We start from the raw sequence: 26,695 nt of genomic DNA, 5'->3' as shown, positions 1-26,695 counted from the left end.
TTCTTCTTGGAGGCACTCAGAGCTATGAGTTTCCCTCTTAGAAATGCTTTCATTGTGTCCCATAGGTTTGGGTACGTTGTGGCTTCATTTTCATTAAACTCTAAAAAGTCTTTAATTTCTTTCTTTATTCCTTCCTTGACCAAGGTATCATTGAGAAGAGTGTTGTTCAGTTTCCATGTGAATGTTGGCTTTCCATTAATTATGTTGTTATTGAAGATCAGTCTTAGGCCATGGTGGTCTGATAGGATACATGGGACAATTTCAATATTTTTGTATCTGTTGAGGCCTGTTTTGTGACCAATTATATGGTCAATTTTGGAGAAGGTCCCGTGAGGTGCTGAGAAGAAGGTATATCCTTTTGTTTTAGGATAAAATGTTCTGTAGATATCTGTCAGGTCCATTTGTTTCATAACTTCTGTTAGTTTCACTGTGTCCCTGTTTAGTTTCTGTTTCCACGATCTGTCCATTGATGAAAGTGGTGTGTTGAAGTCTCCCACTATTATTGTGTGAGGTGCAACGTGTGCTTTGAGCTTTACTAAAGTGTCTTTAATGAATGTGGCTGCCCTTGCAGTTGGAGCATAGATATTCAGAATTGAGAATTCCTCTTGGAGGATTTTACCTTTGATGAGTATGAAGTGTCCCTTCTTGTCTTTTTTGATAACTTTGGGTTGGAAGTCGATTTTATCCGATATTAGAATGGCTACTCCAGCTTGTTTCTTCAGACCATTTGCTTGGAAAATTGTTTTCCAGCCTTTCACTCTGAGGTAGTGTCTGTCTTTTTCCCTGAGATGGGTTTCCTGTAAGCAGCAGAATGTTGGGTCCTGTTTGTGTAGCCAGTCTGTTAGTCTATGTCTTTTTATTGGGGTGCTAGAATTAAAAGTATATTGTGCATGCGTATTCTCTCATCCTTAGGGGCAACCAGGCCTTGGGAGCCAGTATTTAGTATTACAGTACATAGCAAAAGACTAAACCTCAACCCTCAGGAAGTAATTATATTGTTTGGCACATACTTATTTGTGTTTATTTAAATGTTTGTATCTCTTTCAGTCCATTCCTGTGATTAATGGAAGACAATTAGAGAACCCTCTCATTGTTCAACTTTGTGATCAGTGGGATAATCCTGCTTTAGTCCCAAACGTTAAAATATGTCTCATAAAAGCAAGCAGCTTAAGGGTAAGTTTCAATTTCCTTAGATATTTTTCACTGAAAATTCTGTATTTCAGAGCTGGAGAGACAGCATTTGCTGCTCTTGCAGAGGACAGAGTTTCTGTATCAACATGGCAACTTAGAACCATCTGTAACTCCAGTTCCAGGGGATCTGATGCCCTCTTCTGGCCTCCACAGGCACACAACCGGAGCATAGACATTTATGCCGATAAAGCACCTATACACATAAAATGCAAATGAGTTAATCTTTAAGAAAAATTTTGTATCTTAAGGCAGCGTAGCTCAGTAGGAAAGTGATTTCTCGCATGCACAAAAATGTATGTTTGATCACTATTACCTTCTTCCCGTGCACTCCCTAAAGGTACAGCATTTTATCCTCATGATAGTATCAGGTATCACATTTTTGTCTTTAAAAAAAAAAAGTAGGGGCTGGTGAGATGGCTCAGTGGGTAAGAGCACCCGACTGCTCTTCCAAAGGTCCAGAGTTCAAATCCCAGCAACCACATGGTGGCTCACAACCATCCGTAACGAGATCTGACTCCCTCTTCTGGAGTGTCTGAAGACAGCTACAGTGTACTTACATATAAATAAATAAATAAATAAATAAATAAATAAATAATCCTATATAACCTTTATTATTGCTTAATCTAAACCACAGAGTCTTTACATTTGATAAGGTACAGTTTGTAGCTTCTAAGCAACATAGCAAGGCGTCACCACTGCAGTTACCATGGTTTCTCTCAATCATTTAAACATGTGCTGTCACCGTGACGGTTAGTGCTATAGTCGGTCACTAGCAATCATTTAAACATGTGCTGTCACCGTGACGGTTAGTGCTATAGTAGAAAAGCGGTCACTAGCAATCATTTAAACGTGCTATCACCGTGACTGGGATTAAAGGCGTGCGCCACCACCGCTCGGCGAGAATTCTGTAACTTGATAATTTTTTGAATGAGTTTTAGAGCATGTGATTACATATTTTTTCAACTAATTTTAGATTTGAAATTTTTATTTTTATAGTTACCTGCACATATAACTTAAAATAAGAACAACTTAGAAGCATGCTACTAGACAAGAACTTGATTTCTAGAATTTTCTAACCAACCTTTTTATTATGTTTTATTTGTAGCTACTACCTTCAAACCAGCAGCATAAAACAGATGATAAGGGCAGAGCTAATTTGGGGGTGTTCACTGTTTGTGCTCCAAGGTAAGAAGTGAAAGTTTTACAGTATTGGTATTACATAGATTGATTTTTCTTATTAATTTATGAACTTAATATTATAATAACTGGGGCTGGAGAGATGACTCAGCAGTTAAGAGCACTGAATGCTTTTCTGGAGGTCCTGAGTTCAAATTCCAGCAATCATATGTGGCTTACAGCCATTTGTAATGAAATAGGATACCCTCTTCTGGTGTGTCTAAAGACAGCTACAGTGTACTTACATATAATAAATAAAAAAAATCTTAAGAAAAAACAAACAAACTCCAAAAGCCTACATTTAAAAAAGATTATAATAACTGTGTTTCAATTTAGTGTTAAACAATTTTAATTCAGAGTAGGAATAAAATTATTCTCTAAAAATGTTGAGCTTTAGTTATAACCAATGTAATTTGACCCTTTTTTCTATTTTGTTAGGGGAGAACACACTGTGCAGGTTAAAGGTGTCTATAATAAGAGCACTATAGAAGGGCCTACAATTAAGTTAACAATTCTTCCAGACCCTGAAAAGCCCATTCGCCTCAATGTTAAATATGACCAAGATGCCTCTTTTATAGCAGGGGACATATTCACTGGTAAGTACTGGGGAATATTAAATCTTTAATGATAATTTCCCTTATAGTAATATTAGTGGGACAAATTAAATTTGATGTTTAGCATGATAAAAAATGCATGTCATTACCTTTAACTGATAAAGAAAATGCATGAGACCGCACAGTCTCTCTCATTCTGTTGTTCTGCAATTCTTTAATTTTAAGAATAAAAGTTAATATATAAACGAGTAGTCAAAGTCTAAGGCACCCAGTTTAATGGAATCCAAAGATAAGTGAAGCTATGGCAGAGGGATTGCAGCAAGCATGGGACCAACAGAGTACAGAGAAACAACTTTTGGTTTCAAAAAACAAAACAAAGAAATAAAAACAAATGGTGACTAGTCTGTAGCTCAGCTGTTACCTGTGCTGTGCTTTTATATCTAAAAGCCATTGGAGCTAGAACAGTTTACCTTAAATTGGGTAGAAATCAATTGTATCAGGAGGAACCAAATTATTTCAGAACATCGACCACCTACTAAACAGCTACTCAGATTCTTTGTTTTAGTCATGAATATTAAACTTTTTCAGTAAATACAAACTAATGTGGGATACGATTTAGTAACCATGCATACTGACTATTGCTGTCAATAGGAAATTAGTATGTCCTTCATTCAGGTAACCTTCTACAGATCTTATCGTTTCTTGACGAGATGAATGTCTGTGCACTTATGTGCAAAGAGAAAAGGACACCAAAAGGTTATGGTTAAATTGTTAACAGTAACTGTTACTAGTTAAAATATACATATTCATAGGTTTTATACCTTATACATTTTGTGTTAAATCTGGGGGAAATAAAAGCCTTTTTCTTTGATTTTTAAAAAGTCTGAGAGGTACAAAATGTAGTATATATCTGTAAATATAATGGAGAATGTTACCTGTAATACTTTAGCTACTTTACATTGTTAAAGCGTAAAAGAAAGTAAAATCGTTTTGTTTAGAAGTATATGTGGATCTAAACACTGTGGCCAGGTGACCTAGTTCTTGGATACTAAGTACACACAGTCACTCCCTTCTGGATCTTCTGCTAGACTTAACTCACATAATATTATTAGTGAAGTCCGTCTTGTAGATTTATCTAGGAGAACTCGATGCTCATACTCAGCCTTAGAAAGTTGTCCATGTGATTAACAATTACCTTTTTGGAGATTGCTGCTTAAGTAATAATCGTATTACTTTTTGTTTTAGTCTTTGAGTAATCTTACTTTCTTTACCAGAATATTATTATTAAATAAATAAGTAAATTTTATGTTTACTTGACAGATTTTATGGTTAGTGTGATTTCTGAAAGTGGTAGTGTCATCAAAAATATTAATCCAACACGTATTTCCATGAAAATGTGGAAGCTGTCCAGTGGCATGAGCCGGCCACCAGCAAATGTGAGTAATGGCGAGCAGGGTCAGAGGTTAAACAGTGTAATGTACTGAGCCACCGAGGTTGCAGGGTCAGAGGTTAAACAGTGTAATGCACTCAGCCATTGAGGTTGCCCACAACTCCAGTGCTAGGGAGACAGATCTTAGAACAGCCAGGGAAACATAGAGACTCTTGTTTCAAAACCACAAACAAAAATCAAATGGCAAAAAAAAAGAAGTAAAATAATTTAAATATTGTTCATCTACTATGTCAAAAGTTACTATATCAACATGTCTTTGGTATTTTAAAAATTGAGATTGTATATTCTTTGACTATTTAACTTTTGTTTGAGCATATAAGTATGTGCTCCACACATATAAGTACATAGATATATACTTCCATGCGTGCCCATGCTGCTTGCACATGCAGATGCTGGAGGAGGGAGCCAGGTATCTGCCTGTGTTCTATTATTTCTTTATCCCCTGACATAGATTCTCTCACCACAGAAGCTCATTCATTGGGCCAGCCTCCCAGCAGGGTCTTGGGATCTTCTAGTTTCCACACCATCAATACTAGGACAACTAAGACACATCTGGGTCCAGGTTCTTGTTGGTGCTGGGATTTGAACTCAGATCCTCATGCTTGCACAGCAAGCTCTCTTACACAGCGAGACATGTTTCCAGCCTGATGTTTTCAAACTGTTCAATAATGAGAGTGTTTCTAACTATGTAACTCAGTAAAGAGATATTTCAGGTACTTAATAGCCACTTGCAGCCATTGGTTCCCATAAAGTACACTATGAGATAAATCTCAAAGTGGAAACCAAATCCTAGAATTTGTCAGAGCACACAGTTTAATAATCCACTTCATTGTTAACAGTTCATTTAAATAATCTGTTTTAAAAGCTAGCTTTTTTAACGTACTAAAGATTACCATCTGGGCAATGTGGATCTTTTACTAATTTAGGACTAGCAGTTCAGTGCTACTGTAAATTAAATCCCAATGCAGTCTGTTCATTCACTCACCTGTGCACATTTTTATCCTCAATATACTCTAGTAACGTGTGTTTTCTTCCTCTTCTGCTTCCCTCTGTAGGCAGAAACCTTTAGTTGTAATAAAATAAAAGGTAACGACAAGGAAGATGGCTGCTTCTATTTCAGGTACCACTTAAATAATTTCATATTTCTATGTATGTTTAGGATAGAGTAATTCAGGTTAGTGAATTTCCAGCGCTAACTAAGGAAAAGTAGTTGGCTTTATAGTCAAGAAGAAAGCGTTGACTTTATTTCTTAACACTTTATTTCAGAAGCTATTTGGCGAAAGGCATGTTTGCTTGTTTGCTGTTGTTGCTTTGGGTTTTTTGTTTGTTTGGTTTGTTTTTTGTTTTTGTTTTTAACATTGCTCTGTAGAAATGGTTTTGAGGAAGATGGCTGTTGTATATTAACATGAGAACCTAGAAAAATCTCTGGAAAGAATTTCCTTATGGTATCGAGCACTCAGTTCTTGTCTCTTTAATCCTTTATTTTAGTGTGTGTTGTACGAATGTGTGTGCAGGTGCTCCTGGAGGCCCGAGGCCAGAGGTGGGCATCGGTGTTTCCTCCTTTGCACTCTGTTGAAACAGGACCTCAGTGAAGCTGCTGCTTGCCAGCCATGAGCAATGGCGGGGTTCCAGATGTGTATCACCACATACCTTCTTATCTGGGTGCTTGGATCTGAGCTCAGACCCGCATGCTTGTGCAGTGAACACTGTATGCACTAAGTCAACTCAGGTTGGGCTTGAGTTTTCAGGCTTCCAGCTTTTAGATTTCTTAGTTCCAGGGTTAGTAATATATAAAGGGTTGTTTCCTCCTGGCCCCAAGCTCCTGAAATGACCACTCTGTGATTCAGTATATATATGCAAACATTTTGGCAATACACTTTAGCTGTTCCCCAACTAGCTCATAAATTGATATCCCATTATTCTATTCAGAGTTTTGCTATGTGGCTGGTTATCTCCGCTCAGCTCCCATGCATTTGTGTCTTCCTCCATTCCCAACCAGTCTCCTGCCCTGGTTCTATCCCAGAATGCTTTTTGTTTATCAGATGTCTCACCTTCTATTTCCTGCCTCAGCTACAAGCCAATCAGCTTTAATTGACAAGTGCTGCATCCATAAAGTATGCAAGATATTTTCTCTACAGTCATGTAACAATATGACTTCTGTTAGATATCTTGTTCATTGTGAGGCTAATGTCTGCACTCTTCGTTATCTCTTGAACAGAAGTTCTAGATTTTTATGTACTCAGATGTGTTTAGCCTCTCTTTTATCTTTAATCGTCTTTAAGAATTCTTTATATTTGGATTATAAAAACCTTCTCCTGTATTATAATGTAGGCAATTTCCATGGTCAATTGGTTTGATGACTTCACTAGTAGGAGGACCGATTGAACTCGGTGTAATTTCACTCACTGCTGTGAATTATTATGGCAAAGGGCACAGAGCGTCTTCATCTGCAGAGAGAAGACGTGTGGTAATAACCAACAGAAAGCAGTTAGAGGCTTCAAAGTGCCAGATCTCATAGTGTGTGTTGCAATTCTCCAATACCAAGTTATGAAGGGGAGCTGATAAGACTTTTATTGGGGGTGTTGTTATGCTGGTCTCTAAATAATACATATCATATTTGCAGATTTCCAGGAGAAAAGCTAGCATGAGCTATAGTAACACAAATGTTCCATTCAATATAAGCCATATAGACAAGTGCAAGATAACTCTCGTGAATGTCACCTCATGGATACCAGACAAGGGCAAACATTGTGAATAGGTCTTTCCAAGAAGAACGCTTCAGATCTGCTGTGTTAACTCTCTTTATAGTTATACTTGAAATTGATTCTGCTTTGGTATTTTGGGTTGATTTTCTTTGAGGGGGACAAGGAAGGGTGGAAAGAGAAAGGGAGTATTCTTCAGTGATGGCTGTGTTATACGTCATAAATCCAGGGGTTGGGTAGATGACTCAGTGGTTAAGAGTAATGGTTGCTCTTCTAGAGGTCATGGGTTCAATTCCCAGCACCTACATGGTAGATCTCAACTGTCTATAACTATAGTCCTGTGCTATACAAACATACTTGTAGACACAATACCCATATACAAAAAAATAAATAACTCTTTAAAAAATAAAATTAAACCATGAATCCACTCATATGTCTGTCTATTTCTGGACCACACATCGATTTACTGACCCATTTGCCTACATTTTGCCAATACTATAATTTTTTAGAATTCTAATATCTATTGTTTATCATATATATTTTAAAAAATACTACAGCAAGTTCCAATAACAAAACTCAAATGGTAAAATTGATAAGAATTTTATGAGGGTAGAAATCTGGGCAAATCTAGGCATATCTTCCAGTCTCATTTTATGGTATATACTTGTATTCTTTTCTTGAATTCATTTTACGGTGCTTCAGGTTTTTTTTCAAAGTCTTGTACATCTTTCCCTAAATTCCTAAACAGTTAGGCTATTGTTGTTGTTGTTTTTCTTACAGTATTATTAGGCATTGTATGTTCTGTTTACCATGGTTATAGAAATCTAGATGGTTAGTAGTAAGTTGGTTGACTTTGTAGTAAGTATCCTTAATTTCTAGGTTTTTGTTTCAGATGTCCATAAATTACGACATTTCTCTTCCTGTGGGAACTGGTGGTTGGTTGATTGGTTGGATGGTTGTTAGTTGCTAACACACTGCAGCTTCTGAGTCTTTGATGATAGTGTCATCTAACATTACTCCCAACCTAATAGTGAAAATTTGGCCATTTTCTTTTCATAGGTATCTTTTACCAAACTCTTGGTTTCTGGAGGCTGGGAAGATAGCTCAGTTGGTAAAATATGTGCCAGCAACCATGGTGGCCTACGTTGTTTTCAGGGTTTCTGGCTTAATAACTCATGCCACCATCTCACACCTGGCGCTGGGAATTCTCTTTTCTCTCTGAGGCAGGGTTTCTCTGTGCAACCCTGGCTGTCTGGGAACTCTCCCTGTGGACCAGGCTGGTCTCGAACTCACAAAGATCCACCTGCCTCTGCCTCATGAGTGCTGGGATTAAAGGTGTGAGCCACCAAACCTAGCTTGGCACAGAGATATTTGGCTACCCGTCTCTTCTTGGATTATCCACATATGATTTTTCCTTAGAACCTGATATAAATTGGTATTTAAAAATATTCATGCTTTCGTGTGTGTGTGTGTGTGTGTGTGTGTTTAAAATTACCTTATAAAATAGTTCCAGGTGAATAGTTACCTTATAAAATAGTTCCTGGTGAAGAGTTTGGCGGCAAATGCATAGCAATAAGCATATGGGCAGGCACAGGGATTTGAAGGATGAGAAACTGAAAGTGAGGTGGGGTGGGCATTTAAACTTACAAACCCGCCTCTAGTGACTGACTTCCTCCAATAAGACTGACCCTCTTAAACAACCCCAGTGCCACCAGTTGGGATCAAGTGTTGACTATCTGAACCTATGAGGAATGCCAGTAAGTTTCTTTACGTTTTTTGTTTTGTTTGCCTCTTTTCTCCCCTCCCTCATTACTGCCCACACAGCTTTTCCTCACTGAAACCACGTGTGCTCAACTGTGGCCCACCTTCAGGCCTCCCTTACCCATTCCTGTTCTCTCTATATACATATACATTGCAAGTTAAACACAGATATAAAAATTCAGACCTGCAATCCACGTGAGAGATAATTTGGAACATTTATCTCTCTGGGTCTGGGTTGCCTTCATATACCTCCCAGCTATACCCATTTCTAGCACATTTAATTTTTTTGTAGCTGAATAAAATTTCATTGTCTCTCTGTACGACATTTTCACCACTGGGTAATCTTTTTTTTTTCCCCTTTTGAAACAGGGTTTCTCTGTATACTCCTAGTTGTCCTAGATCTCATTCTATAGAGCAGGCTGTCCTCTGACTCAGATCCACCTTCCTCTGCCTCCTGAGTGCCGGGATTAAAGTCATGCGTCACCACTGCCGGCTAATCAGTAATCATTTGTTGGACATCTAGACTGGTTCATTTTCCTAGCTGTGATGATTACAGCAGCAGTGAACATGATCATACAGTTATCTCTGTGGTACTCTGCCCTGTCTACCGATGGATGGGCTTTCTATCAGCTTTTTTATTTGACTTAGTTTTTCATATCCAGAGTCATTTCAGTTTGCTCTGAATTCAGTTTTTAGATCCTTAATGGAGTTCCTTATCTCACCCAGCGGTTTGTGTGTGCTCTTCTGGAGTGCATTCAAGTCTTCTCAGTTGCTCTCATTAAGGACCCCTTACTGTGGATTTGGCCATCTTAGAGGATGCAAGTTGCCTTGTTTATGTTACTTGTGTGTCTTCATTGGGACTTGTACATCTGGAATTGGTTTTCTTGTATTCAGGTAGCCTCTTTATCCCAGTGGAGGGCGATCTAGCTGCTTCTTCTCAGTGGGATGCTTTGGTTTCTCTCCCTCCTGGTCTTGTCCTTTGTATTAGTTTGTTCAGAAAGTGGAGGAAAACTGTCAGACTCCATAGGTCAATCGGATTTAGCCTGTGTTTCTTTTGTGTGCTGGCAGGATGCTGTGCTCCCCCCGCACTCCCCTCTAACCTGACGCTGTATCTGGGGCACCTGTGAGCCTACTCAGCAGCTCTGCGCCCGTGCTTGCAGCGTGGTGCCCCTGCCTCTCCTGGTCTGCCTGTCCCAACACTGTGGCTTCCGGTTAGCATACCCTGTGGTCCTGTGTGTGTCCAAACTTTTGCTCACCCTGGTTTCCTATATGCTCAACCACTGCCTAATAATCTTAGCCTCACAGGCCTATATGTACCCAAATTCTGGCACACCCTACTCTACATACCCTCTACTGTGTTGTGCCTGGGGTGTGTATGTGTGTCTTTGAGTGTGTGTGCACACGCATGCATGCAACCCAATCCTGCCTTTAGTTCTTGATTTTCCTTTCAAAGTCCCGTACTCTGTTAGTTTTAAAAATCTTATTTGTCATTGGCCTGCATAGCAAAAGTCTGTCCAGAATTCCCTCACATTCCTGGGACGTCTCTTGTCTCTGCTCATTTTTAGTCGAGCTCCTTTGCTTCTTCATTTTGTTTGGCTTTTAGGCACTAATATCCGTGGAGATGCTTGCCTGTTGAGAGTAACAGCCCTTGCCCAGAGAAGGCTTACATTCACTTCTCTTGTCAGGGATGAAGCTAATAATTGGGAGGTGGATTGCACTTCCATTGGGAATCCTTTTGCCTGTGCTTTACCTGCTGCTCCCAGGAGTGATGCAGTGAAACTCAGGCCTCAGGGTTCCTACTTTGTTACACCTTTAGCCGTTACCTTGTAAACACCCGTAAGCAATTTCTCTAACTTTTCAGGGACGGTGGTTTGTTCTTGTTTTGTTTTCCTGGTCTTTTTGCCACTTGGAAGCACTGCTGCTTAATTGTTGCTCTCACTTTCCTATTGCATCATGGTGAGCGTGGTTCAAATAGACTAAGTGCGTCTCCTAATAGGCACTGAATTTCTTATTGGTTATCAAATCACAGTAAACAGCTTGAGTATTTAAAGTCAGAAAATAATAATTCCTGAAAAAAAAGTCACATGGAAGGTTAGTAAGATGGCCTGTAACTTTGAAATTATAAAACTGTTAGTTGGAAATTGATAATATAGAAATGATGCAAAATCCAAAAGATACATAATTTATTATGTTTTTTTGTGTTTACTTTTGTATCTTTATATTAGTTATTTCTGCTTTTGCTATATCTAGAGACTTAGTACTGGGTCTTGTGTGAACAGATGCAGAGGTAAGAGGGTCCTAGGATTAAACAGATGTAAAATAATGGCTTGGAGCAATGGCTCAGCAGTTGAGAGTATTTGCCGCTCTTTTAGGGGACATGAGTCTGGTTCTTAGCACCCTGCCATCTGTAACTCCAGATCCAGAGTTCTAGGGGATCTAACACCTTCTAATAACTCATACACAGCGTGCACACACACATGGTGTATATACAAACATGAAGGCAATACCAGTCATAGATGTAATAGCTAAATCTAAAATAAATATTAAGCGAATGAAAGTGTGTACAGTGTCAATAATTCTCTTATTCCTTTGCTTGTTATGAAAGGAAACATATAATCAATGCTTTGAATTTATTTACTCCATTAAAAAGCATTGTCTTACCTCTTTGTTTTAGGGAGAAAACTATCCCTAACAAGGTGGGAGCATATTGTATCCAGTTTGATTTCATGATTGATAAGACAAATATTCTAAGCAGCCAACAGGTTTGTATATTTACTTTTATGTACCATGGTATTTGCTCATTTTATAAATGAAGTATTTGCTTTTAAAGTGAATTAATTATTAGATGCAAAAGTCACTTCCCTAGTCACAGGAGGCATTTGACGACCCCCAGTGGGTCCCTAAAACCACAGGCAGTACCAGACTTTGTCCTGAGTATTTATTTATCTGATCAAACTTAATAAGTAGACACAACAGATTAGCAACAATAATAAAATCAAAATGTTATCTAACATGGAGGTAAGTTAGGAAATTTTATAAAGTATTTATTTCCAGAATTTTCCATTTAATATTTTTAGACCAGTGATTGATGATAGATAACTGATCCATTACAAGTAAAATGTGGTTAAGCAGAGTTTTATAATATAATTTTCAGAAAAATTAGGATGAAATAAACAAATTATTTTAAAGAAATTAATGGAAAATTTTGAGGATAACTTTTTATGTAGTATATGCTGTTCTTTTTTCTTTTCCTCTGAAGTAGTAAAGTACTCATAGGAGGGAATTTTTAATACAAATGTTGCTTTTGTTTTCAAGGTTATAGTTGATGTTCTCCCCAACCAGCCTATGAAGTTGGTTCCTGACAGCCAACCAGCTACCCCAGCTGTTTCTAATGTCCGTTCAATTGCCAGCAGGACCTTGGTCAAAGACCTGCGCCTCAGTATCACAGTAATGTTTATGTCTTCTTCAAACACTACAGAGTTTAACAAGAGTAATTGCTTTGAAAGTCAGGTTCAGAATGGCTATTACAGAGTAATATTGATCATTCAGTTAAAACCTGCAGGAAAAAACTGAAATTAAATATCTGTAAACATTTTTGCTTTGAGATATCAATGAAAAGAGAATTTGTCTTGTTTCTGATTTATAATGTTCTTTTCAGCTATCTTCTAACCAATTATGCTAACTAGCTCTTTTCCACTGTGTATTTTAAGGATAATTATGGTAATCACACTGGAATGGATCTGGTTGGCACTGTAGTAGCAACCATTAAAGGCTTTAATGAGGAGGACACTGATACCCCACTCTTCATCGGGAAGGTTAGGACGCTTGAGTTTCCCTTTGTGAAAGGCTCTGCTGAAATCACGGTAAGTTTCTTAGATCTTTTCCAACATCCATAATACACCTGTCTTTGTATATACAGCTATGAAGATGTTCTGATGTTTTGTGTTTGGTACAGTAAATGTAAAAATCTGTTGAAATATCTGTGATTTTGCTTTTACAAGTTGGATCCCAGAGCCACCTTTACTCAGCCTCATCCAGGTGGGATGGCCTAGCAATCTACTATGTAATGTCCTGATGTAAGTTACTGTTATTATACTGGCAGTAAGATTCAGGCTAGATAGAAATTTAATAAACTGTAAGCCTATCATTGTTATTTTTCTAAAATGAAAATAGTTTTAAAATGTACTGTAAAAAGACCTTGTAAAAAAAAGTTGTTATATTGTTAACATACAGAAGTAGCAGTGACTGGCCCTCTGGTGCAGACTTGTCTGAAGTTACAGTATACACACTAGCACAGCATAGTGTTTTCACTATAGGATGAAGGATATGAATTTTTGAGGTTAATGAATTTTTTTAATATTATAGGATACAGCTTTTGCAAGAATTTTTCTTTGTCTTGTTTAACTTATTTTTGATATTTTTTTGTTAACTAAAATCCTATATCATTAATAAAGTGACTACACTTACTTTCGTCAATCCTTGGTACAAATTTATTTCCTTTCCAAAGTCTTTTTTTTATATATAAGAAATGTTTCAGTTTTCTTCTGTTTATTTAGAACAGTTGGTGTGTAGATAGGTAAGTAGATACTGATTTACTGGTGGACTCCACAGATTACTACAAAGAAAAGTGCTTGACCATAAAATAATACACATATTTAAATGCTTTTATCATTATTGGTTTTTTTTTTTTGGGGGGGGGGTTCAAGACAGGGTTTCTCTTTATAGCCCTGGCTGTCCTGGAACTCACTTTGTAGACCAGGCTGGCCTCGAACTCAGACATCCGCCTGCCTCTGCCTCCCGAGTGCTGGGATTAAAGGCGTGCACCACCACGCCCGGCTCATTATTGTATTTTTAAAATTTATGTTTTTACCAAAACTTGTGTGATATTTGGAGGGGGGGTGTTTTCCAGGATGACCTTAAACTTCCTGTCTTCCTGTGTCCTGGGATTGTAGGACGCACCATCATATCAAGTGCTTCTTATATACACCATTGGATGTGAATGTCTTACAGATTCTAGTCCGATATGCAATGTAACTTAATTTTTGGTGGCAAGGCTTGTGTCCCTGGCCAAAGGCAGTGTGTTGAGGCAAGTGGGTTGGGTTTTTCTGATACAGATTAAGGTTCAAGCCATCCTTGGGTTTGATTCTTTATCAAAATTCAGTTTTAAATGATCTGGAAACGGCTGGGGTTATAGCTCATTGTTAGAGCACTCAAGTGTGAGGCCCTAGCTTCGGTCCCAAGCACTATTCTTTGTTAAAGATTGGACAGTGTTAGTTTTAAGTATTTATTTTCTTTTTAGATTATTTAGTTATTTATAGTATGTTGGTCGCATGTGTATACACAATGCTCCAGTTATGTTTTGTTTTGTTTTTTTTTTTAAATTTTGACTAAAGAGATGGCTAAGCAGTTAAGAGTACTTCTTATTGGTCTTCCAGAGGACCGTGGCTCATTTCCCATGTCACAACTACCTAAACACCACAGGATAGAGTGCCTCTGTTGTCTGTAGGAACTTGCACTTGAGTGCACATACCCACATGGCAGGCACACACACCTACTTACACATAAGTTTTAAACAGACAAAAAAAAAAATCTTCTTATGATCCTTTTTCCTATTTATTTATTTATTTATTTATTTTATTTATTTGGAATCTTTATAGAATAGTTGTAAGTACCAATAGTACTTTTTCTTTTTTTGTTGTTGTTGTTATTGCTCATCCTTATATATAATCAATTTTAAATATTACATTGTTTCAGTAACTTTAGGCTTGTAAACTGGGAGTCTTCCTAAATACTTGCTGATCTGTTGGACAGTGAATAACCAAATGGTTTCATTAACTGAAACGATATCAACATTTAAAAGTGTGTAGTTTTTATATAAGAACTGCAGTTGTAATTTGGAAAAGTTTAAAGAGTTGGCCTCACCTTGAAGAATGCTTGTAAGACAGGCCTTGTGGTGCCTGATCAGGCTGCTCCTCTCAGCCTGTGTACCATGCCACTTCTGACTCTCTTCATATTGAGAACTTGTTTATCAGTTGCCAATATTGTCAACTTTTCCTAGTTGTTCTTGTTACAGTGGAAAATAAGGTGAGTTTCACCTACACCGTGATAAAATTAGACAATAAAGGACACACACCTGGGTTTTTTTTTTTAGAGGAGGTAAGCTGGTTTAACATGTCAAGTGGAATAGAATTGGAAGAGTAGTTAGCCCATTTTCCTTGAGCCTCCCTCTTCCTTCCCCATATGCATTTGAAATTGCTCTGCCTGAAGTCAGAAATGTAGCTATTTCCCAGAAGCTGCATATAAAATCTGAACTTGATGTGTATGAATTTCCGCCTCACCACCAGAGATCTTTCCTGTTCCACTGAATAAACATAAGAGCCTTGTATTGCTTGGCTTCTGCATGTCAATGCTACATGAATGAGAGAAAGGATGTTAGTTCATATTTATGTCTCAGGTGCTGTTTATGTCTTGGTGGCTGGGTGCTAGGAGTTGAACTTTGAGTCTTCATCCTTTACTGCTGAGCCATCACTTTCAAGAGTGTAAATGAAATACCAACCAGAATACAGCTAGTGTTTGTATATAATGTTTTACCTAGGCTTTGTTCTGTGTCATAGTCTGACATTGTCCTGTATCAGGTTCATAGGTTGTATCATTTTATAGTCTGTATTATTTGCCTACATGATCTGAAATCTTCTAAAGACAGACTCATTTTCATTGCATAGGTTCATCTCATATGCCAAGTTCCTATTCATAGAGTATATTTAACTATTACATATTAAGCTCTGTTGATGAGCATGCAATAAACAGAATTAAACGAAGTAACTGTGTTGATGATTTTTGGCAATCTAGTATAAAAATAAATGAGTAAAGAAAATTAATTCTTTGAATTAGAAAGAATAAATGGCCATTAAAAACAAAAAGCGTGAATGTGGTCATGCTTAGAGAGCAGCTAGTTACAGCAGTAATTATCAGTGTGAAATGCTGATCCTCCCCAGGGGAGTTGATATTTTATATACTGCTGATGAAAGGGTAAACTGATACAGCTCTTCTCCCTTCTTAAAGGGGCATTTGATACCTTCTAGTAAAATAAGCTTTTAATTAGCCATATTTCTCATTATCCTAGAAAACAAATCTGCAAGGAAGTAATTAGTGAGATACTTGTTTCCTATTTCTTAAGTTATTGTTAAAATTTCAAGCTAAGTGTTTGGCTGTCAAAGGCATCGCTACAGTGTGGCTTATCAGTATTATTTATAAACATTTTAAATTGGTAACATTTCATCAGTTGTCATTAACAAGCCAAGTATAAGCAAACAGGTTAAAAATGTTACCTTTTTAATAGAAACGTGTTTTATGTGCTTATGTTCCTGTGTATACATTGCTGATAGCTTTCAAAATCAGAGTAGAACAGAGAATTGGCTTATTTATGACTTGTGTTTGTTAGTTTTTAAGAAAAATAATTATAAATGTTTATAGTTTTGTTTTTATGATCTATAAGGTTCTATTAGTTTAGGAATTTTTGTTTTCTTTTTCTTTTTATATTGTATTATATTCTTGAGAGCAAAGAGCCTAAGGTCTTTTTCTGTACAACTGAAAATTTGAATTAAAATGTCTGTAATTGCATCTGTTGCTAATTATTTACTTTGGTCTTGAGTTCAGGTATATTTTTGTAAAATGATGAAAGAAATAAAAGTTTTAAAAACAAGTCGTTAATTTTTTCAGGGGCCTCTTGTTCTGTCTCATGGAGCTGGTCTCCCACAGTGACATCTGTAACTTAAATCCAACTTTGTGCTCTGAGTATTGCTTTGTGAATGTTATTTATAACTTTTACTCCATTAGCAATTTTTACCCTGCTTCAACCTAAAGGTTTGAATCAAAATAATGTTGCAGGTTGAGATAGAAATGGCCACTGATAAAAGATAGGGTGATGGGAAATACAACTTTTCCTTATAATCTTCCATTATTAGTAGTTTTTGCTAAGTTGTACTCATTACATCATTTGGGTCTCTAACTAATATCAAAGGTAGAATTTTTTGTGTTTTGGGTGGTTGTGTTGGTGGTTTGGAAAATCTGAGAGTCGGCCAGTGATTGTCACGGTCACTTTTTACTGCTTGTTTGGTAGCCGTATGACAACATATGTAACGTTGGAATGTCTCTTTTCTGTAAATCTTATTTTTCTCATTCCTTTTTTACTTACACAGACTCTAGTGCTGGCAGAAAATAGTCCTGGAAGGGATAGTACTGAATACTTTATTATCTTTGAGCCTCGGCTGTCAACTGTATCAGGAACATTAGAATCATATAGCCTGCCATTTATGTTTTACAATGGTAAGCCTTTGGGAGAATAGATTATTATACTCTATTGGTGGTGGTGCTGTAGATAACCTTGCTCTGCTTTTCATATGCATCATACTATGGCACAGAAGTTTATAAGTTGTTTAAGTTATATGGGAATGTTTTCTTAGATGTTAAGAAGCAGCAACAAATGGCAGCGCTTACGAAGGAGAAGGACGAGTTATCCAAGTCCATCACTATGTACAGAAGTCTCTTCGATGCCAACAAGCAGCTTGTGGATGAAATGAAATGTAAGTCACCTCTACTCAGGTCATACAGTAGCAGGCTATGAGGAGTGGCGAGGCAGAGGGTGGGGACCACCTGACTGCTTTCTTGAACTAGAAGTGAAGGTTCTGGACATCTGGCAGCTTTAACATGAAGTGTTCCATACTTAATTAGCTTGTAGCAAGCTTACAGATTATAAAAGCTGCTACTTTTCCTCTAGAAATGTGGACCTGTGGAGAGTTTAAGGCTTTTGATAATATTGATAACTAACTTTATCTAGTTCTAGCTTCTGGCAAAAGATGTCACTGGAGGGATGATATGTAATTTAATTTTTAGTTTCAATTATGAGCTCTTCGTGTTTTATATACCACAGTAGCATGTGGGTCTACAAATACTAAAAATGAAGTATTTAATTTATTCTTCAGTTTGTCCAGAATATGTTCGCTATCTTTTAAATGATTTTCTTATATAATTAAAATAAGACATTTGGTGAGTTGTGCTTTGAACCTGTTTTTTATTTGTCAGTTTGTTTTTTTTTTAAGATTTATTTTTTTATATATGTGAGTATACTGTCACTGTCTTCAGACACACCAGAAGAGGGCATCAGATTCCATTACAGATGGTTGTGAGCCACTTGTGGTTGCTGGGAATTGAACTCAGGACCCCTGGAAGAGCAGTCGGTACTCTTAACCACTGAGCCATCACTCCAGCCCCCAGATATTTTTTACTATGAGTTTTAAATTGTTTTAGTTTTATATATTTTTTCTTCTTCTCAAGAAAGGGTTCCTTTGTGTGGCCCTGGCTGTCCTGGAACTCATTCTGTAGATCAGGCAGGCCTCACACTCAGAGATCTGTCTATCACTGCCTCTAGAGTGCTGGAATAAGGGATTTGCTGCCACCATACAGCAAAAGGTTCATTTATTATTATATTTTTGGCATTTTGCCTGCATATATGTTTTCCCTGGATGCCCACAGAGGCCAGTAGAGGGTGTCAGATCCCATGGAACAGGTGTTACAGGCAGTTGTGAGCTGCCCAGTGAGTACCTGGAACTGAATCCAGATCCTCTGTAAGAGCATCCAGAGCTGTTAGTCACTGAACCATCCCCTCCATCTTAGTTTTATGCTTTTGTATATCAGTTACGTGTTTTAAAATATATAGTGTCTGGAGACATGCTTCGGGGATTAAGAGCACCAACTGATCTTCCAGATAAGCCAGGTTCAATTCCCAGAAACCATACAGCTACACACTATCATCTGTAACTCCAGTTCCTGGAGATCCAACACCCTCTTTAGGCCTCTACAGGCACCAGGCACACAAGTAGTGCACATATAAGCATGCAGGCAAAATACTCATACGTATAAAATGAAATTGAAAAGTTATTTAGACATTTTATAATATACTTCAAATTTTGAGAAATTTATTAAGAACCATGTATTACCTGTGATACATATTTCTATATTCATATAAGACAGTACACAGTAATAGAAATGAAGTTGACATGTCATTTTATAGACTGTTTATAAATTTTTGGAGGGTGGGTTTCAAGACAGGGTTTCGCTGCATAGCAGTCCTGGCTGTCTTGGAATTCACTCTGTAGACCAGGCTGGCCCAGAACTCACAGAGATACACCTGCCTCTGCCTCTCAAGTGCTAGGATTAAAGGCGTGCGCCACCACTGCCCGGCTTATAGATGTTTACCTTGGATCTGAGAGCTCCTCTGCAGTTATGTAACTCATGTGTCCACATATGGAATTAAGACTGAATAACATCCCAAATCATGAGTTTGCAGTATGATACCTAGTGTACCCCAGTATATGAATTTTGTTTCTCTTTTTAATGTATCATTGGACCTTGGGACTTAGAGCTTGGTAGTTATTACTTGTCAGTTTTCATTTTAACATTAAAAGAAAAAAATAGTTGAAATTTTTTCAAAAGCTATGTTTTAAGGATATTAAAAAATGAATGTGGGGTGGGGGGAAAATGAATGTAATTTTTTTTTTAAATTTTAGGCCAAGCTGAAGAAGCAAAGTTAAAAGAGACCCAGCTACGAAATGAACTAAAAGCGTACAATATTGATATTCCTGCGACACAACAGGTACAGCTTCCCAGTGTTCATTAAATCTTTTTATTAAATTCAACTACTTGTTTTATTAGGAACTCTACAGACACTGTTGCTTTTAACTTTGTGTGTGTGAATACACAAACGCACATAGATGGGTTGCAGAGTCTATACATGTGCCATGGTATACGTGTGGAAGTCACAGCACAACTCTATGGAATTTGTTCTTGCCTTCCATCCTCATGTGGCTTTGGGAGATCGGACTTCGGCTGACAGGCTTGGGGAGAGCATTTGTCCTCTGAACACATGTGTGCCATGGCACATCCACAGTGCACATACTATGTCTGATTGCTTGATGTAGTTATCATTTCATGCACATGAAGGCTTTGCGTGCGTACACATTGGATCACCTGAGAGCCACCATATGGGTCCTGGAAATTGAACCCTGATCCTCTGTAAGAACAGTACATTGTCTTCATTGCTCTACCATCGCTTCAGCCCCACAATATGTTAAGTGTAGAGAACTTTTTAGCTTATAGCCTTTTGTGTTTGTGATATAATTTTAAAGAGAAGACAGTGTGTTTATTTTTACCTTTTGCTTTGCTGTTTTTTTGTTTTTTTGCATTTGGTAGACAGAGTTTTGCTATGTGGTTCAAACTCTTCCTTCCTCATGTGAAGGAATGCTGAGATTGTAGAAGAATACCCCTGGATCTGGCTAGGCATTGTATTTCATAGCTAAGATTTTTAAACAGCACTGAACAAAGAGCTCAGCGGTAGAGCATGAGTTTATGATGGATAAGAGCTTAGGAAGGCCCTTGCACTGCCCCTTCCTTCCTCATAAGAAGCCTTTCTGTCTTTGGGAGTCTAGTAGCTCAGTGGTAGGAGTACTGCTGTAGCATGCCATGGTCTGGATTTTCAGGCCCAGTTTCCCATGGTAAGTATTCAGTAGACATACATTGGTAGTTTTCTATCAAGTAATGCCTATTTGAATAACTTTCTCAAGTTCTCCAAACTACTGGTTTTTCTATATCCTTGATTGCCTGTTATAAAAAACAATTGACCTTGTAGATAAATTTTCCTTATTGATTACAGACAACTCATATTGAAGCACTTTTGGAAAAAAAGATAACAGAACAGAACGAGCTTAAAAAGAGGCCCAGAAGGTTGTGTACTCTTCCAAACTACACTAAACGCAGTGGAGATATTTTGGGAAAGGTTTGTATTTTAAACTTTCTAAGAAACAGTACATCTTGTTACCTTGTGTTGTGTAGACTGTCTGTTCTCTCTCCTGCACTCTTCAGTTCTGAGGACTGACTCCAGGGCTTCCTGTATGCTAGGCAGAACTTTACTACTGAGCTGGACCCCTTGTCTGCATCTCCACATTGTTAATTTTTGCCCATTAATGTATTGTGAATTAGAAAAGTAGGGCAGATATTATAATGTGTCTGTAGTGAAATAAAAGCCTTATTTCTAGGGAGATTTGTGCTACCAGATCAGATAAGAATAAACGGTAGACCTAATTGTACTAGCACAACACAGAGATTTTAGAAGTAATATCCCAGTGGTAACAGGCGTGAAGCAGGAATGATTGTGACCACAGGCAAGCATTTGTAAGTAAGAAAATGATTTATTCTAATTCCCAATGAAGCAATGATTCTGTTTGTTTGTTTGTTTGGTTTTTTGTTTTGTTTTGTTTTTTTGAAACAGGGTTTCTCTGTATAGCCCTGGCTGTCCTGGCACTCACTCTGTAGACCAGGCCGGCCTCGAACTCAGAAATCCGCCTGCCTCTGCCTCTGCCTCCCAAGTGATGGGATTAAAGGCGTGCGCCACCACCCCCAGCTGATTCTTTTTTTTTTTTTTTTTTTTTTTTTTAATAGTTGTTTTTTGGTTTTTCTTTTTTAAAGATTTATTGATTTATTATGAGTTCACTGTAGCTGTCTCCAGACACAACAGAAGAGGGCATCGGATCCCATTACAGATGGTTGTGAGCCACCTTGTGGTTGCTGGGAATTGAACTCAGGACCTCTGGGAGAGCAGTCAGTGCTCTTAACCACTAGCCATCTCACTAGCCCAGAAGCAATGATTCTTTTTTGTAATATTTAGATTTCTTTTCTGAAAGAAATATATTTAGAAAGGTATTTTAAATACATTCTTAATCTTGAGCCTCTGTTGATTTATTGCACATCTTTAAGTAATACTGAAAGACCCACAACGTGAGGACTCCCTCACGTTCTGACTCAGGAGAGGCGACACCCCAAAATCACCCACAAGAAACAGTCTTGCTGCAAACTGCAAGAGGATTTTTATTCAAGAGCGCTCTTGGGCCCACGGTCATATACCACACAGGGATAGAGGACCGTGGCGCCCTGAGTACCTGGATAAGGGGGTATTTAAAGGAAGAAACCACAACTCAAGGAAGTGGGGAGGGCATTGTTGGGAAAATACCAAAGATACCAGTTAAGAGTCACAAGGAAGTGCAAAGTCACATTGTTCAGGTTATCTCTTAGGACAGTTTCTAAGAGCCCCTAACAATAGCACATTCTTTGAATTAACACTCTTTGAACCCAGGAAGCAGGTGGGTTGGAGGGATGTCGCTATCTGTTTTATGATTAGCATATCTTGGAGCATTGAGTCACAGAGGTGACATTCCCAAGCCTGGGCCTAAAGGCCTAGAATTCCCCACTTCTACTTGTTAGTAGTTCTAATCTTTCAATACTTCATGATTACCAAGACCTTCCCTACTATAGACATTAAGTGTGAAAAAAGTGTCTACTTACCTGACATTTCCCATTGTTGTTATTTTTAAATTTCTGTGTGTTTTTATTAAAATGGCTTTAGATTGCACATCTAGCACAAATTGAAGATGATCGAGCTGCCATGGTTATCTCTTGGCATCTGGCAAGTGACATGGACTGTGTGGTTACCCTAACCACTGATGCCGCACGCGCTATCTATGACGAAACTCAAGGTCGCCAGCAAGTGTTGCCCCTTGATTCTATTTACAGGAAAACTCTTCCAGATTGGAAAAGGTGAGAGAAAAAAATGGAAGTGTTACTTGTCTATTTTGTTGTTTTGCAGTACTTGGGGTCAAACCCACATGGCCTCATATAAGCTGAATACAAGTTAGTCTACCTTCTAGGTCAAGGTGATATATTGACATAATAGACTTGTATTTGAGTTCCTGCTTTCCTTCCATCCTAAGTCATACCTATTACAGGCCATCACCTACCATTCTGCTGTTAATTAGTACTTGTTTTAGGCAGTAAAAGAAATCCAATATATCAAAATATCCGTCTAAATGAGATTGTGTGTGTGTGTGCACATACATGTAAGTGCACATGTATGTGCAGGTTAGAGGTCTCACTGGCTCTGGTGTTCACAGATTCTGCTAGATTGACTAATTGGTGAGCTCCAGAGATCCAACTATTGCCACATCCCCAATACTGGGACTATGAATTCATGTCACACGTAGGTCTTCATACTTACACTGCATGCACTTTCCCAAAGGTGATAGTTTTTATGAGAAAACATTTCCATTTAGGAAGGCCGCCTCTGTCTTTGTAACTGCTGAAGGCCCAGTGGAGTTTGGGGGCATAGTGGGAGTAGGTGCTAGAGAGACTCAGTCAATAAAGTGCTTGCTGTGTTATCAAAAAGAACCGAGTTCACACTACTGGCACCCACATGAAAATCAGATGTGTCACTTCTCTGTAATCCCATTGCTGCTGAGGCAGACAGGAGGATCCCTTAGGGGTTCAAAAATAAAATGAAGAGTAATTGAGAAAAATGGCTGACCTTGTCCTCTGACCTACATACACACCCTGAGGACTGCTGTACCCATACACAAGAATACACAAGATAAAGACCACGTGTAGCCCGTTAGAAGACCACGTGTAGCCCGTTAGAAGAGGGACCTCTGAATGAGGAACTGTTGACAGTGGCTTCTGAAGGGAAGAGTCCGTTTTCTTGAAGGGTGTGAGCCCTGGATGGTGAACCATGCTCCATTGGATAGCCCCACACCCATGAGTATATGGGCAGCACAAATTAGACTTTGTGGGTGATTTGGAAAAAGAAAAAGAGGAGGTAGACAGGGAAATGGACCTGAGAGGAGTTGGGAAAATGATAAGAGGTGAATATGCATGTACTAAGTTCTCACAATAGCTATAAAAATACTAAAATTCAATGTCGACAAGATATTTACAATTAGAATTTACTCTAGAACATTTGCTCTATTCCTATTTAGTGCCCTTAACACTCCCTTTTTGGGGAAGGAATATTTCACTTCTTTTCTATGTAGCCCCTGCTCTCCTGAAGCTCTGTAAATCCTTCTGCCTCTGGCTCTTAAGTGCTGAGATTAAAAGTGAGCACATGGATTTAAGGATAAGTAATAAGAGGGAGAGAGAAACATATGCTGTTTGCCAGATTCTCAAGAGTCAGTAAGGCAGATACTTTATATGACAAATCTTCATTTCTAGGACAGAATATGTGATCACATAATGTGCTTATATTTATTATGGTTTTCTAAGAGTATTTTTTTTTTAATTTAAATAGTTTTGTATGCTTTGTTAAGTACCTCTCTTTTGTCTTGTTTTTTAATTTAGACCTCTACCTCATTTCCGAAATGGTAAATTACACTTTAAGCCCTTTGGAAATCCAGTCTTTGCCCGAGATTTGTTAACATTCCCAGATAATATTGAACATTGTGAAACAGGTAAAAGATATTGTAGTGATTTTCATTTTGTTCAACTGTTACATTTCTGACATAAATCTATAAATTATTAACTGAAAAATTATGTTCCTATAAATGCTACTTTTATCAATATTAAATTTTGTATATTTTGATGTTTTTAGTTTTTGGTATGCTGTTAGGAGACACCATTATTTTGGATAATCTGGATGCAGCCAATCATTATAGAAAAGAGGTATGTACTTCATTTATTCTTTTAAATCACTTTATTGTGAGGAAACAGGAAATATAAACACCACACAGACAGATCAACATAGCCACATAAGCAAGCATTAAGCATGAAGGCCCACAGTCTGCCTCTCAGTGAGTTCTCAGTTAGAAGAGCCGCTGGGAAGGCTTAGAGAACACCTGCTCTCTCTGGTGTGTTTTTGTGCGCACATGACCATTTGCTTACGTGTGCATTGCAGGCTACAGGTCCATGTGTGAAGGGGAACATGTGTGGTTCATTTATTCTTCAGGCGACCTTACTTAATATTTGAGATTCTTTCTAATTCTACCCCTTTTCTTGCAAATTTTGTGACTTCATTTTTTAAAGCTAGGTAGTATGCCAGATTTTCTTATTCATCCATCTTTTGATAGACAACTAGGTTGGCCCTATTTTCTTGCTGCAGTAGAGTAGAGGGGTGTGGATTTAAACCGTGTTCTGTGCAGTTCTCTGTGTATATACCCTAGAGTGTAGTAGCCGGGCTTTCCGTCAGGAGGAGGATAATACCCAGAATTCACAAAGAATTGCAGAAGTAAAATACAAGGGACTAAAACTGCCAGTCAGCAAATGGACTAAAGAATTGAATAGACACATGACCAATAACTGATTTTAAAAAGGGATTCATCATCCCTGGGCACCACAATAATGCAAATTAAAACTATTATGAGATATGATTTAATCCCAGTCAGAATGGCCATCATAGGAAGTCTGACACAAATATGGAGAAACAAGAAGATGTAGAGAAAGACTAACCCTGATTTACTGTCGGTGGGGGAGCAAATTGATATGGCCATTATGGAAACTAGTTTGAAACTTACTCAGAAAATTAGAAATCGAGCTATCATATGTCCTTTATTTCTTTTAAAATCTGTAGCTCTAATTCTAGAATTAAAACATTTTTAATATAGCAGAGCCGTGTGTGCATGTGGTGTGTATAAAATTCCATTAGCCAGGAATACTTGTGAGATGGGAAGAGATCTGGAATTTGAGGCCAGCCTGAGTTACTTAACAAGACTATCTCAAAAGGGAAAAAAAAAATCATTTCATTGGATGATATATAAACAAATGACTGACCTTGTTAAAACCAATGCAAAACTTACCATTAATTTGAAACAAATTAAAATGAAATGAGTGTAGTATCTAAAACTGAAAAGGGACAGTCTCATATTGGAAAAGCTCTAACTTGCATGTATAATTGAAATTTTTTATCTCATATCTGTTGGGTTGGAAGTTCATGGTCAGAGTGATTGGCAGAGGTGATTTCTTCTAGGAGCCATGAGTGAAGGAAGAGTCTGTTTCAGAGCCTCTCGCCTTTCCTTGTAATTGGCTATCTTCCTCATGTCTCTTTTAATGTATGTGTCATCATGTCTGCCTTTCCCCTTTCTGAGGACAGCAGTGACACTGGATTAGAGACTGAACAACCTCAGCCTGATCGTTTCTGTAAAAATACCATCTCTAAGCTGGGTGTAGTGGTTCACAGTCTCATTTTATTTTATTTTTTAAATTTCTATTTCAACTTTACCATTTTTTTTGATATTGTATTTATTTACATTTCAAATGTTATTCCCCTATCCCATTCCCCCTCCCCCTGCTTCTGTGAGGGTGTTCCCCCACCCACCCACCCACTCCTGCCTCCCCGCCCTGGCATTCCCCTACACTGGTGTATCGAGCCTTCACAGGACCAAGGATCTCTCCTCCCACTGATGCCAGATAAGTCCAGCTTCTGCTACATATACAGCTGGAGCCATGGGTCCCTCCATGAGTACTCCTTGGTTGGTGTTTTAGTCCCTGGGAGCTCTGGGGGCTCTAGTTGGTGGATTATTGTTGTTCTTTCTATGAGGTTGCAAACCCCTTCAGCTCCTTCAGTCCTTTCCCTAATGCTCCACTGGGGACACCGTGCTCAGTCCAATGGTTGACTGCAAGCACCCACCTCTGTATTTGTCAGGCTTTGGCAAAGCCTCTCTGGAGACAGTTGAGGCTCCTGTCAGCAAGCACTTCTTGGCATCCACAGTAGTGTCTGGGTTTGGTGTCTGTATATGGGATGGATCCCCAGGTGGGGCAGTCTCTGGATGGCCTTTCCTTCTGTCTCTGCTCCACACTCTGTCCCCGTATTTCCTTTAGACAGGAGTGTGAGTACAAGGCTAACATGCACAATATACTGAGCTCTCGGCCAGCCTAGGGTGGACTGTGAAAGGGAAAATCCTGTCTCGTATTTAAAGGCCACATGATGTTATACCAGTGCTTCTCAGCCTTTAAAGCTGCAACCTTTACTAACATTCCTCATGTCATGATGGCCA

General features: G+C 38.2%; 1 protein-coding gene across 2 annotated transcripts in view; it reads left to right on the top strand.

The window, feature by feature from the left end:
- The window catches only part of Smchd1 (SMC hinge domain containing 1), a 130,878-nt gene that overhangs the window by 92,862 nt on the left and 11,321 nt on the right, over positions 1–26,695 (top strand). For both annotated transcript variants that reach the window (XM_030250119.1, NM_028887.4), the window contains 15 exons: positions 1,048–1,173; positions 2,297–2,376; positions 2,806–2,963; positions 4,242–4,357; positions 5,427–5,491; positions 11,509–11,596; positions 12,150–12,281; positions 12,545–12,697; positions 17,033–17,159; positions 17,297–17,416; positions 19,400–19,485; positions 20,542–20,664; positions 22,288–22,478; positions 24,048–24,157; positions 24,298–24,368. In XM_030250119.1, the coding sequence (XP_030105979.1) occupies positions 1,048–1,173; positions 2,297–2,376; positions 2,806–2,963; positions 4,242–4,357; positions 5,427–5,491; positions 11,509–11,596; positions 12,150–12,281; positions 12,545–12,697; positions 17,033–17,159; positions 17,297–17,416; positions 19,400–19,485; positions 20,542–20,664; positions 22,288–22,478; positions 24,048–24,157; positions 24,298–24,368 (1,746 nt within the window). The remainder of the gene's footprint in view (positions 1–1,047; positions 1,174–2,296; positions 2,377–2,805; positions 2,964–4,241; positions 4,358–5,426; positions 5,492–11,508; positions 11,597–12,149; positions 12,282–12,544; positions 12,698–17,032; positions 17,160–17,296; positions 17,417–19,399; positions 19,486–20,541; positions 20,665–22,287; positions 22,479–24,047; positions 24,158–24,297; positions 24,369–26,695) is intronic.

This window comes from Mus musculus, chromosome 17 (assembly GCF_000001635.26).
Source record: "Mus musculus strain C57BL/6J chromosome 17, GRCm38.p6 C57BL/6J".
NCBI lineage: Eukaryota > Metazoa > Chordata > Mammalia > Rodentia > Muridae > Mus > Mus musculus.
The sequence above is the reverse complement of the archived record's forward strand: the minus strand, read 5'-3'. Positions and strand labels throughout refer to the sequence as shown.